Below are 13,243 nucleotides of genomic sequence, written 5' to 3'. Positions count from 1 at the left end.
TGGAGATATAGAGTGCTTTTAGCAAGGTTATAAGTGAGCACATTTTCTGTCTGTGAGACTGGGTGAATAAGATAGAACGTAATGAGGAGTGAAGAGCATGTTATCTTTTCCAATAGGTAATCCCACGTAGCCCTTTTCTGGAAAATAAATGTATGAAAAATAAGGCTGCGGCGTCTGTAGAGCTCAGTTTAATAGGAGGTACTGATGCGTTCACTACTACTCATCCTCTTATGCAGTGGGAGACAGAACAGGCCATTGTTTCTGAATGAAAACACCCAAATTCATCACTTTTTCTTCACGGACCGTATAGCAAAAAGAAGAGGAGCTTGTCTCTGTCTCTCACTTTAACTCTCACTTTACAATAGAGCTTGATCGTTTAATGCACTTAACTTCATCACATCGCTGCCACAAGCCCCCTTGATCTTTGTTCAGCTATTAAAAGTGAGGGGATTTGAGAGGGTCAGAATCCAGCCGCCAGACGCCTGCTCTAATCTGATAACTGTCTGGATTATACCGCCTGGTCTGATGGACCAGACACTCTCATTCACAGTTACAGTGATAGGATGGAAGGCAAACACTATGCTGTTGTCCATCCCTGCTTACCCTGTGTGAACCTGCCCTTCCTGCTTCTTACTGTCCCTGCTGGTGTGGTTTCCAATCTCTCCCCGTCAAGTAGAATGCAACTAACGATTATTATTATTGATTTTACTCTTGGGATTATGTTCTCAATTAATAGGTCAGTTAAGAAGGGTTAAGAAGAAAATGAAAAATAATTTCCTAAAGCCCAATTAATGTCATTATATGGCTTGTTTTAGAAGGATATTTTTTTATTATAACATAGTTAACGAGTCAGCATACCTTTGTGAAAGAGAGCTTTAAACAATGAAAGGGTTATTGTTGTATTACTATTGTTATTGGCATATTTAATTGTCAGGTTTCCGGGTTTAACAAAAAGAGAGAGGATCCAGATGCAGCTCAACACCAAAAGACAAAAAACTAGGCAAATTCCACAAGGAAAAACAAAAGGCTTACTTTGTAATCCCAGCAACCAATGGGAGGTCCAACTTTCAACCAGGTGAGACACACGGGGGAGCCATGAGGAAAATCCAAAAGAGTTCAGGTATTAAACCAAGAAAATCCACAGGGGAAAACATGGGTGACTAGACAAAGGTTTCACTAAGAAAGACAGCGAACTGGCACACAGACATGGGAAGACAAAGACTGAATACACTGGGGAGGTGTGGCTAATCAGACACAGGTGAGACAGTCAGGGAAAACACACAAAGGGAGGTAGTGGAACATCACGGGAGACGAGGGCTGTGTTCAAAATCGCATAGCTGTGTCCCAGTCCAGGGGCTGCATCCTTCAAAGGAGGCGGTCGGCGGAGGATGAGCCATTCATAGCCTGCGTACACTGTTAAACTTGAACTGAAATGAGACGATCTGGTCTACAGAGAATTTCCTGTTTGTGTCACCAGCTGTTCCCGCCCTTGCCCTTGCGTCACCAAACGCCACTCCTGTCGCCTAGCAACAGGTAGCTGGCAGGCTAACTAGCATAACTAACGTTGAGTATGTTAACCTCTTATTTTAAATATAATTTGTTTCAAGGGCCCTTTCGTTTGCTTAAACGTGTAATGCTAGCTCTTCCATTGAGTTGAAACCAAAAACATTTACATTTAAATGTGTATTCCTCGTCTGTGTAAGAGTCCGCCATTTCGGGATACGTTTGGCCAAGAAGGATGCTCCCGAGGCCTGGAAAACGGAGGACGCATTTGTCGGCCGCATCTAAAGGAACCTTTGAATTGGGACAGCCTTCAACGCACTTCCGTGACGCAATCAGCCTTCAGATATGGCCCTCGAAGGCTGCAGCCCCTGAAGTGGGACACAGCTCATATTAGCAGTACGTAGTTATTTGGCCAAAATGTAGTATGTAGTATGCAAACAAAAGCAAAATTTACAGTTTGCCAAAAATACCCGGATGTCGTATCCCATAATGCAAAGCGCTGGAACGTCACAACAGCAGTTGAAACGGCAGCAGCATTCGAGCAAAAGGGGGCGCTATAGATAAAGAAGCAGCAGTTTGCTTTTGGCGGGCCATTGTTTACTTCCGCTTTCCAAAACCGGCGTAGAAATAGATTTAAACAGCGCCATACTACAGCTGAACGCAGTATGCAGTATGTAGTTAGTAGTATATAGTATATAGTATATAGTATGCCATTACGAACACAACCAAGGTGACAAAGCAAAACAGGAAATGATCTAAACAATTAAAACACAAATTAAATGCAACTAAACAAGACTAAATTATGACAAGATAAGGATCATATATGACATTTAATCAGGACATAGCATTCAAGATGAAACTCTTTTTGCTGTTTTGTAGGGTTCAAACGTAGAAGTAACAGATGTCCGAGCCAATCCAAAGCAATCATTCATCATAAACAGATCACATCTTTTTAAAGAAGGCTGTGTTGTTCAGGCTGCACAATACGCTCAGTCCCTGAGAGAAATCAGTGCACACTATGGGAACATTATTGAAGCTGTAAACCTTCACCTGACGGTTTATCACAAACTACTTCCTCATTTTCATATTCACTGTACATAAAGTGCAGTTTTTGGCTCTCTGCCCGGACTCATCAGAGCACAGCTGAGCAAAGGGAAACGTTGTAGAGCCGTGAATGAAGCAGAAGGCTGAAGACGAGCCAGGAGTGTCCGTTCTTAAACCTTTGTGCTTCTTTTTCATTTTTCTGTTCGATGAATCAGAAAATATGATTAATATGCGGTGTGTCGGAGCAGCATCAGGTCCCCGTGAGACTAAAGAAGAGAGTGTTTGTTTGGTGCCAGGGATAATAAGAACAATCAATCAGCTTTTTTCAGTAATAATTAATGAGTCAAAAACAGCTTTACTCAGAGCTTTAACAGAACTAAACATCTTGACTCTGCAGTTCTCCAATAGCAGGCGTCACATGTATCTCTGTGTGGTTCTAATCAAAGCAGGAGAAGGGATTCAATAAATCTAACGCCCTGTTTGCCTTTCCAGATTGCTGTGTGGAACTCGTACAAGGGGATGAACCTGACGGAGTCCCACCGAGACAAGAATAACAATGTGACAGACTCTCTGGCTAACAGGACCCTTATTGTCACCACGATCCTGGTGAGAAGGAAGGTTAAACAGAGGACAGCATAAAGGGGGGAGTACAAAGGGGTGTGTAGAGGGCAGGTAGGGTGACAGAGGAATGTACAATGAAAAAGAAGACAGGAAAATCTGAACTTGATAGTTGGAATAGTTATTTCTCATCCGAGGACCATAAGCTCTAAAAAACTGATGAAGTGGGGAAGCATGCCAAGATTATAACTCAAATTTCTGCTGTCTTAGCTCAGAGAGCATGTAAAGAATTTAATTACAATCTTGAAATCTTTTGCCATACAGGAAAATCCGTATGTGATGCATAAAAAGTCGGACAAGGAGCTTTCGGGGAATGATCGATTCGAGGGTTACTGCCTGGACCTTTTGAAAGAGCTCTCCAACATCTTGGGTTTTACGTATGAAGTCAGACTGGTGGGTGATGGGAAATATGGAGCCCAGAACGACAAGGGAGAGTGGAACGGGATGGTCCGGGAGCTCATTGACCATGTGAGTAAACGGCTGTCACACTACAGGGGGTCCTCTTCACAGGTTTATTAGTCATAAGGGAGACATATTGGGGTAACACGAGACATTTGGGCAGAGGTGTAAAGAGCACTGAAATATTCTACTCAAGTCGAAGTCCTGTTACTTGACTGAAATTGTACTCGAGTAAAAGTAAAAAGTAGCTCACTTATAAAGTACTAAAAGTAAAAGTTACTTAGTTACTTTCCCACCTGGCTGACTTTTCTAATAAACAAATGCATCCTATGTAAGTGAAATAAAATTAAACTTTGTTATTTCAAACCTGGGCCCGGTGTTTACATGTTTTGGTGTCAAAATGATGAGAGATGGACCTTATGTGAAACAGTAAGATCCTATGTTCAACCACAAACAGCAGTTGTATAGCTATAGAACCTCGCAGAACACAGGACTTGCTGATGGTAGCTAGTCCCATGTTCTGCAAGGTTAAATTAAAGTTTTTGTTAATGGAGTCTGGTGGCTTTGAAGAGAGCGATCTAACGGCTGTTTCCGGTTAAACAAAAACGCTTCCTTCAGTCTGTGTCAAAGGTGGTGTTTCCTCCGAACTCTCTTCTGTCCCATTCATGGTTCACTCACGTTATGCGTCGGGCTCAGGTAGTTGCAGCCCAGCTCTCCTTCTTCGCTATGGACTCGGGGAAAATCAACCGGCACCACTGGTTTGTCGCGATGCATGACATTTTGATCTGATTGGCCTGTTTTTGAAGCGATGCATTTGATTGGCGCCGCAGTTGCTCTCCACCGACTGCACAAAATGAATATTTTACTCTTGCAACGGATGGATGTACAAATGTAACGAATTACTTCATTTAAAACATACTTAAGTAAAGGTTAAATTACTGACTTTGAAAAATACTCAAAAAAGCTACAAACTAAGTGTTAGAAGATCACAATGTAAAAATCCTGCATTTAAAAACCTGCTTTTATAAAAGTACTAAAGCATTATCTGCAGTAGCTCTGTAGAAAACTGTCCAATCTAATTGATACGTATTTACATAAGACATTATGACATCATGCCTGTCCAAATATGGAGAATTTTACTGTTATCATTGGTTGAGGGTTAAATAACATCTTTATACATAACTTTCTGATAGACATCTGAAAAGCAACAAGGAACCCAAACATACAGTATGTCTTATATGTTTTTATACATCTTAATCAGGAAGTAAGTAGCAACTTTAGCTGTAGTCTAAGTATAAAGTAACATTACAAGGGAATATTTAAATAAAGAACAATAACTTAAGAACTGCAGCTGGTGCTGTGTGTGCGTAACTTTCATTGGTAGTCTGATCATGATCGAGTGAAATTAAAAATGAATAAAGCTCTCTTGAAAAATAAGAGTTGGTTGGCAGAAGAGAATAAAAATTCAGCTTTAATATTGATTTGACAAATTAGTCTTCAGATGAGTAGATAGCAGCCTGTTTTAACACAGCCTGTTAGCGGGGTGATGTGTTTACAGACCAGTAGAATGACGTTGCAATCTTGGATTGTAACAACAGGTGGTACAGCATATGTGGAGTACTTGGCCCCTCTGGCTATATGAACAGAGCCTCTTAACACATAAAGGTAGACTGTAGTTATGAATTATGAACAATGGTTTCTCCTACATATTAAAAGCTTTAATTTTGCCCACAGGCTTTTGACACGTATTTGTTTGAGGTTAACTGTTGCAAGAAATTACTATTAACTTAATAACTATTGTTGAAACTACTCTTTACCTGCAGTTTATCTTACTTCATCCTCTGTTTTTTCTAGGTTGCTGATCTTGCCGTGGCTCCCCTAACCATCACCTATGTAAGAGAGAAATCCATCGACTTCTCCAAGCCCTTCATGACCTTAGGAATCAGCATCCTGTACCGCAAACCTAACGGCACAAATCCGGGCGTGTTCTCCTTCCTTAATCCCCTGTCTCCTGACATCTGGATGTACGTGCTGCTAGCTTGCACAGGAGTTAGCTGCGTGCTCTTTGTGATTGCCAGGTAAGAGGATGGATTGATGCTGGTGATGATGAAATGATGTATGATAGAAAAATATAAGAGTTGCTGACGGTGTGCTGTAGGTCTTGCCCACAAGCTTTTCAATATGAAAGTGCGAAGGATGGGAAAGCTGTTGGATGCATCTGGTGTATTAGATTTACACGACAAGAATCACAAGTAGTTTGTAATAACTGGCATGACTGTACCTCAGCAAATTTCTAACATTTTCGCAGCTATTCTAAAAAACAAAAATATGCTTTTAGCTGCCAGATTGGCTCTCATTGTGGTTGTGAAGTAGCCGGGAGTAATTGCGAGCTCGCTCTTCACTCCCTCTCAGGTAGTGTGTAAAAGCCCTAGCAGCAGGTTGCAGCTAAAAACCCATAACTGAGAGATGTATTTGCTGTAAAAACCAAATTGCATTGGAGAAGAACTCCACTGAAGTGAATTGTCGGTGTGCACTCTAGACGAGCTTCAATACGGTACATGATGAGGTTTTTGCTTCTTAAGATTTCCTCCAGATTTGGACATTTCTTTTCATCTACTCTCTCCTTTCTTTAATTTTCTTGCAGGTTTACTCCGTACGAGTGGTACAACCCACATCCATGCAACCCGTCCTCGACTCTCATACAGAACAATTTCACTTTACTCAACAGTTTCTGGTTTGGCGTTGGGGCTCTCATGCGACAAGGTATTTAGCAATTATAATCAACAATAAGATATAATCTGCAGATGAAATTTATACTTTTTTCTGAAAGATTAACTTGCTCAGCAATTTAATGACAAAATATTGTCTTTGTCCGTGTCCTCTCGTACAGCAGAAGGAACATTTTCTGATCTACTGCCACCTGTAGGAGCCATAATGTGCTTCATGTCTACTTTCATTATTATTTGTTACATCCTTTATGGTTTAACAGGGGTTGACAATGAGCACAATTTTCCACTGGCACTCTGGGCCAGTAACTTTCCAAATTCACTGGTCCTGCCATTACAACCTCTGGCCCTGAAATATATATTTTTTCCGAATAATTTAACAAATCACATTTTGTCTCTCCCTGTGTAATAAAAAATCAAAATAAACAAAAAAATCTTCTACTTTCTGTTGGCTCACACACACAACCTCACGCTGTGTGCGCGCTGCAGGTGTAGCCGTTAAAAGTAAACAGTCCGCGGCACGTCCGCTCCGTGAACGGTCCATTTGTGCATCCACAGTTTTAACGTGCGCCGGGATGAGGTGCCGCTGATAACGGGAATACACACTATAGAAACCTCACGTAACTGCCCGTTTGCCTCAATCATCCCGCAGGCACATGTTTATAGTTTACAGACAGGTGACACACAGACTCAGCATGCACAGCGGTCAGTGATATCAGACGGACTTTTCCTGTTGTTCTATGTATGGGAAACACTGCTGTGGGTGTGACATGGGTCATCAGTGTTGCAGAGAGTGAATCTCCCTCGTGTGAGTACAAAAACTGAAACGTGTTTGTTTGTCCCGGTAATGACGGTATTGCTAAATCCATGTCAGTGGCAGAACGTGACCCCAGTGACGGTACTAAAACCGGTATACCACCCTCCCCTATCTTCTTTTTTACATAGTCCAGTGCACTCTGCTTTTTTTTCAACTGTTGCCCTTTTTCCTGGCATTTGACCAGAAGTAGAAGGTTTTAAAAACATTTTACTAGTCCGTGGTAGCTTGCTAACGTCAATTAGCATGTTCTAGAATGACAGTTGCTCTGTTGCGAGTGCAGCAACGAGCGTGTACAGTGTACAAAGTGCCTGCAGTGATGCCGACATCGGATGGAGATTACCGCGGGATTCTGCGTAGAAAGTAATCGGGGACAGTGAATCTCGGGAGGGCTACTATATTGTTTACATTCTGGGCTTGTGGATCGTACTGGCACACCGGGCCAGTTAAATGCTTTATCTACTGGCCCGGGGGGGTTACAAACATACCATTGGGCCAATAGGCCGGTGATGTCGAGCCCTGTTTAATCACTTCCGGTAATTGGCACCTGGGTGTGTTTCCACCTTTATTTACCTGTTGAGTTGGGTGGCGGGAGCTCAGACAAAGAGGGTGAGTTGACCATCACGCCACATTACTTTTTCTTCTTTTGCTATTATAAATCGGTTGTCGTTTGATAAACAGTTAAATGCATCTGCACGTTGTATTGTTTTTTTTGTACAGATGCATCACAGTAACAAGCCCACTAAGCCTCTTAGCACTTAGTTGCTACAGCACCTCTCTGCAGGCATCATTTGTCTGACCCCTTCCAAGGTCACAAATCACTGTTGAATAATGCATCTGTTTAATCATGTGACAGCACTTGATTTGGTTTTGGACACAAAAACACCTCGGTAAGGCTTTTACTGTTTGGTCTGAACATTAATACTTTGCTAAGGTTATTCTATGTTTGTGGTCATGCTTTAAAACAACAATGTAGACTGTTGGTTTGAAAGGACAGGAAATGACAGTCTCAAGTGCCTAACGCAAACCTTTATAGCATTTGTAATTCATTGGTTGTTTTTGGCACTCAGTTTTCACTGTTTTCTTTCTCTAGTTTCCTCTCATCAGTGTTCTTTTGTTGAAACTCTGTGTACACCATCTGCCCAGCACCAAACAGTAGACAGACAAAGTTAACAACTAGCCAATAAACTTTGTGGAGCATAAAGCTGCTACAGTCTGTTATACTGAGACCAGATCAGAGGTAAAATGAGATTGAAAGTTGACTTTAGGTTTAGACTTTGTCAGGTGTTCAGAAACCTGACTCCTAAATGTCAGATACATCAGGTTTAAGGGTTACTAATAGCAGTGACTGCAAAGATCACTGTGCTCTTTCTGTCGAGCTGTCGAGCATGCTCCCTGTACAGCAGTAAAGCCTGTGCCAACGCCAACACTGCTCTAAGCTCTTTAAATCAAAACATCAATACTCGCCTCCTATTTTCTGCAAATGTCTTTTCCATGTAGCCTGGATACAGTTCCCATGAACCATGGCCTGTCATAAGAATTATGTTGCAATTCGTGGGGACTTGACCTCGCTTAAGGCAGGAGATTTGGGCGGGATAAGTCCCGCATGTCTGATTGGAAGAACAACAAACCCACTGACGACACCAATCCAAAACAAAACGGTGATTCTGATGAAAAGTTGTGCTGACAGCGAGCAACGTTTGTCAAATTTAGATGAACAATGTTTTTCCTGATCTGTAAACCAGATTAGTGATAAAGCTTCACATCCTCGGTCCTGCTGATAATAGCAGGATTCCCTTTATACATTCCATCATCTTATCACAGACGAGCTCAGACAGGTTTTTATAGTGATTGTAATGTAAGCGACGGGAGGCATGTTTGTGGTGTGCTGTCTGGTGTCCTTGATCTTTCTGTGGGACGCTGTGCCTGAGAGTAACCGCTACCATACTTACACAACCCTCCACAGCCTGTCTTTTACTGAAAGATCGAGTTTAATTTCTGTCCATTTAAAGCAAAAAGGGGCCTGAAATGCTCCCAAATGTGGCTTATTAAACATGGTTAATGTATCTTATGGTTACAGGTAACATTTGGTGTAGGTTCTTTTCTCTGCAGAGATAAGAAACCATAAAAAACATTGCTCATTGTGCTTTTTTAGTCTTGTTTGATTGCATTTTTTTTGCTCCCTCATTTACCTTTTTTCCAATTTGTGCGCTTTTGTTCTGCATCTTTCTACACTGATCTTGTTTCTCTAGCAACGGTGTTCTACTCAAAACAAGTGGTACAGAGAGAGAAAATAAACAAACAGTATGAAGAAGTGCACAATTTATCATTGAAGGCTAAAGCGAAAATCCAATTGGAGCTGTTGTGTGAATCCAGCTATTAAGATAACCCCTTTAAGACTTTGTGCTGTGTGTGCCCTTCTAAAAGAACAAAACAATGAAGAAAGATTTATATTCTTCCAAAGCAAGCTCAAGGACCAAACACAAACTGTATATTGTACCATTTACCAGTGTTCGCCTTTTAAGCTGTTTTTAACCTTTTGTCTCCCCTCACTGTGCTGCCAGGCTCGGAGCTAATGCCTAAGGCTCTGTCCACTCGAATAGTCGGGGGTATCTGGTGGTTCTTCACCTTAATCATCATCTCCTCCTACACGGCCAACTTGGCTGCCTTCCTCACAGTGGAGCGAATGGATGCGCCCATCGACTCAGCGGACGACCTGGCCAAGCAGACCAGGATTGAATATGGGGCGGTGAGGGATGGATCCACCATGACCTTCTTCAAGGTACGACTGATGAAGACTCTTAAGTTTAACAGAGTCACAGCGTGAAAAGGAATGAGTGTTAGTCGTAACAGAAAGTTCATGTCAAGATCTAGTTACTGTCTTATTATGTTTTTGATTATTCACCAATTGTGTTACACATTGGTAAATTTAAGCATCGTTATCAACGAGAGCAGAGGTCCATAATCCCCCATATAAAATTTTTCACCTTTTAGGAAGAATGTTTATATTTGATGATGCTTATATCATGCAAAAAGCAGTTAGACCTATAGCTTCCTACTTTGTGCAATCTTAAGCGAAAAGCATCGACTGCATATAAAGATGGACGCCGTGTCTCCATCTGCTCTCATTGTACAAAATTGAAGCTAAAATACCACCGTGATGGTCACTGTCATCTTGCGATGGCGACGTCATTTGGGGCTTCATGGTAGAGATCGGCGAGTGGAGCCGGTGTAGCCACTTCCGCTAACCAAAACACACACTTAACTTACCATAAAAACAGCAAAGATCCCGCACGCCGGCGTGTTTAACAGCAGAACAGCTTCTTGTGTTGGTCTGAAGCAGACGTTCACAGATATGTAAACTTCAACGACTGTAGTGATTGTTTTAGTTACGTCTCCTCTCAACGTTCCTCCTCCACTCTGCTAATCTGGAACAGATCGTCTGCAGGAGCCGTATTTGTCAACAGAGCTGTCAATCATCCTTCTTACAGCATCAAATAACTAATTAAAACACTTGGATGTAAATCAGCATGATAAGAACTAATTATTATGACAGAAACCATGTTTGAGAAACATTTATTTGGCGTGTATTTTAATTTTATAGTTTGACTCATGTCCCATCTGTTAACATGGAGGAGGCGGGCTTTATGACCTATACTGCAGCCAGTCAGCAGGGGGCGATAGAGAGGTTTTGCCTTCAAATTAAGGGAGTTGTCATATCATCCATCTTTTTATACAGTCTATGGCGAAAAAGATTGTGCAATGTTTGCCTGGTGACTGTCTTCTTCTGCACTTTATAAATACTCTATACTCTTTATATCTTCTCTATATACGTCCAGAACATCCCACCTCTAATTATACCATCTCAAGTGCAACATGAGATGCTTCTATAACAAGCTTTCAAACTCCAAAAAAGTTGTTATTTCAAAGAAGTTGAAGGTCCGTCATAACTCCTTTAATCATAAATGATGCAAGCTTAGCTTAATTAAGCTAATAGCTCAGGTTTCATGATGCAAAAGTTGTCTGTTTGTATTTTGCCCCCGTTCTGTCCTCTCTGTCACACTTTTATGTGAGTGTGAGTCAATGTTAAAGTGTCTGCTCTTCCATAAAGTCAGAGACATGAGGGTTCCTTCAGCTGCTCCTCCCACCTCCCTGCATCTTTTGCCAAACTTTCCATAAAAAAGGGGGAAAATCTAAAATGATTTGCATTTACTTTAATGAAAGGCAACATAGATGCATCAAGGGGTGAGCGCAGGAAGTGTAGAAGATGAATATTGAGACTACTTGTGTTTGCGTGGAGCGGCTGTTTGGCAGTTAAACATAGGTTAACTTTTAAGTTTGTATTATATAATGTATCACTGCACCGATGTCCTCTGGCAGGGCTTGCCGCTTCCTTCCCCCCACTGCCACCCACTCTTGCTTGCATCCTGGTGGCTCAGCAGGGGTGATCCATGGAGGGCTTTATCCTCCCAGATTGCAGCCAGTGATTACGGCTGCCTGGATAGGAAGAAGCAGGCTGTGTCGATGGCTTGAACAAATTGAATCAGCTGGAGGAGATTAAGAACACAGCTGTCCCATTTTCTCTGACTGAGCAAGGAGAGACACACACACACGTGTATACGCCAAGACGCACACCCAAAGATTGATGAGTCCCATACCTCAGCGTGTAAACCTACATATGTTTAGGATAATATTAGAAATACAGATAAGTACATGTATGGTGTCTATATGTGCAGCCACAAACTCTTTCCAAGTGCAAACACTTCTCATGAACTTTTGCAGAAATCAAAGATCTCCACGTATGAGAAGATGTGGGCGTTCATGAGCAGCAGGAAGAACACTGCGCTGGTAAAGAACAACAAGGAAGGCATCACAAGGGTCCTGACGACAGACTACGCCATGCTGATGGAGTCCACCAGCATCGAGTACATCAGCCAGAGAAACTGCAACCTTACTCAGATCGGAGGTCTGATAGACTCCAAGGGCTACGGAGTGGGAACACCTATCGGTAAGAGGAATGAGACTGAGATTGTTAAATACGGACGTACTGTCGTGTCTGTAGAATAAGATATTGTAGGTTTAATCCTAAACAACCACTTTTAGGAGTTTGTTGAGGAAAAATAGCCTCAAAGAACTATTGATCAGGAAAACTGGAACTTGTTTTCATATACAGCTCAAGAAAACATAAAGAGACCACCTCAAATGTTCCTTAAATCAGCATCGCTCTCCACATGTCACAGTCAGCCCAATCCAGATCTGAACCCCATTGAAAACCTCATGAATGTGTTTAAGAATCAAGAGGAAGATGGATGGTCACAAGACATCAAACAAAGCCGTTACTCTACATTCCTACAACACCCAGCGTGCATTGCGCCCCTCCCTTTGAAAGGAACGGCCCAACGAGAGATGCTGGAGTGAAATGCTACTGTTTGACTGCAGGCAATGGCTCAGAGCGGTACAGAATCTGAAATACAATGAGAATATACCGGTGGATCCTCTAAAAAATCTTCAGGTCTGCAGTCTACGTTTCAAACCTGACGATTTTGAACGAGACATGACATCGGAGCAGCTTGATTGAGGAAGTGTAGTTTAGCGAGCTCCCTGGCCTCTGCCAGACTACGTAAAATGCGTCATCTGGCTGAGGTTTTCTAGGGCTCATTGGTGAAGCGGATAGTGTCCTCCAAAGGGACAGAGCCGAATTGCATTCTTTTTCTACCATACTGGCATTAGCTCCCCATAATAGCATGATAGGACTGAGGTTAAAAATCGGTGGTCTGGCCCTTTAACTTTAGTATTTTGTTGTTTAAAAATGAACATTTTTTCTTGCATTAGTCAAGATCTGAAAAACATCTTTTTTGTTTCTTAACCAGCTGTCATCATTTTCTGCAAATAAAAGACTTAAATGAGAATATTTGATTTGAAAGTCGGGAGACAAGTTGTTTACAATACTACAAAAGGTTATTTAAAAGCATTACATGCTGTGGAGCACAAATCTAGAAAAGAAATTAAAGTAGAAGAAGAACTTTGTTTTTGCAGTTGTCTCTTAATTTTTTCCGGTGCTATAAATGCAACATATTTTGAGAGTGCGACAAAACTGACTTAAATTGCACTTGGAGAGAAAAGTTTACTGCCAAGTGAG

At 41.7% G+C, this 13,243-nt stretch overlaps 1 protein-coding gene across 1 annotated transcript in view; it reads left to right on the top strand.

Moving 5' to 3' along the window:
• The window catches only part of grik1a (glutamate receptor, ionotropic, kainate 1a), a 34,234-nt gene that overhangs the window by 10,505 nt on the left and 10,486 nt on the right, over nucleotides 1–13,243 (top strand). Inside the window, exons 8-13 of the mRNA XM_069668327.1 lie at nucleotides 3,040–3,153; nucleotides 3,430–3,633; nucleotides 5,419–5,642; nucleotides 6,209–6,327; nucleotides 9,669–9,886; nucleotides 11,887–12,112. Coding sequence (XP_069524428.1) covers nucleotides 3,040–3,153; nucleotides 3,430–3,633; nucleotides 5,419–5,642; nucleotides 6,209–6,327; nucleotides 9,669–9,886; nucleotides 11,887–12,112 — 1,105 coding nt within the window. The remainder of the gene's footprint in view (nucleotides 1–3,039; nucleotides 3,154–3,429; nucleotides 3,634–5,418; nucleotides 5,643–6,208; nucleotides 6,328–9,668; nucleotides 9,887–11,886; nucleotides 12,113–13,243) is intronic.

The sequence above is a fragment of the Semicossyphus pulcher genome, unplaced genomic scaffold (genome assembly GCF_022749685.1).
Source record: "Semicossyphus pulcher isolate SPU_LCO1_2020_fin unplaced genomic scaffold, fSemPul1.0.p SCAF_10, whole genome shotgun sequence".
Classification (NCBI taxonomy): domain Eukaryota; kingdom Metazoa; phylum Chordata; class Actinopteri; order Labriformes; family Labridae; genus Semicossyphus; species Semicossyphus pulcher.
The sequence above is the reverse complement of the archived record's forward strand: the minus strand, read 5'-3'. Positions and strand labels throughout refer to the sequence as shown.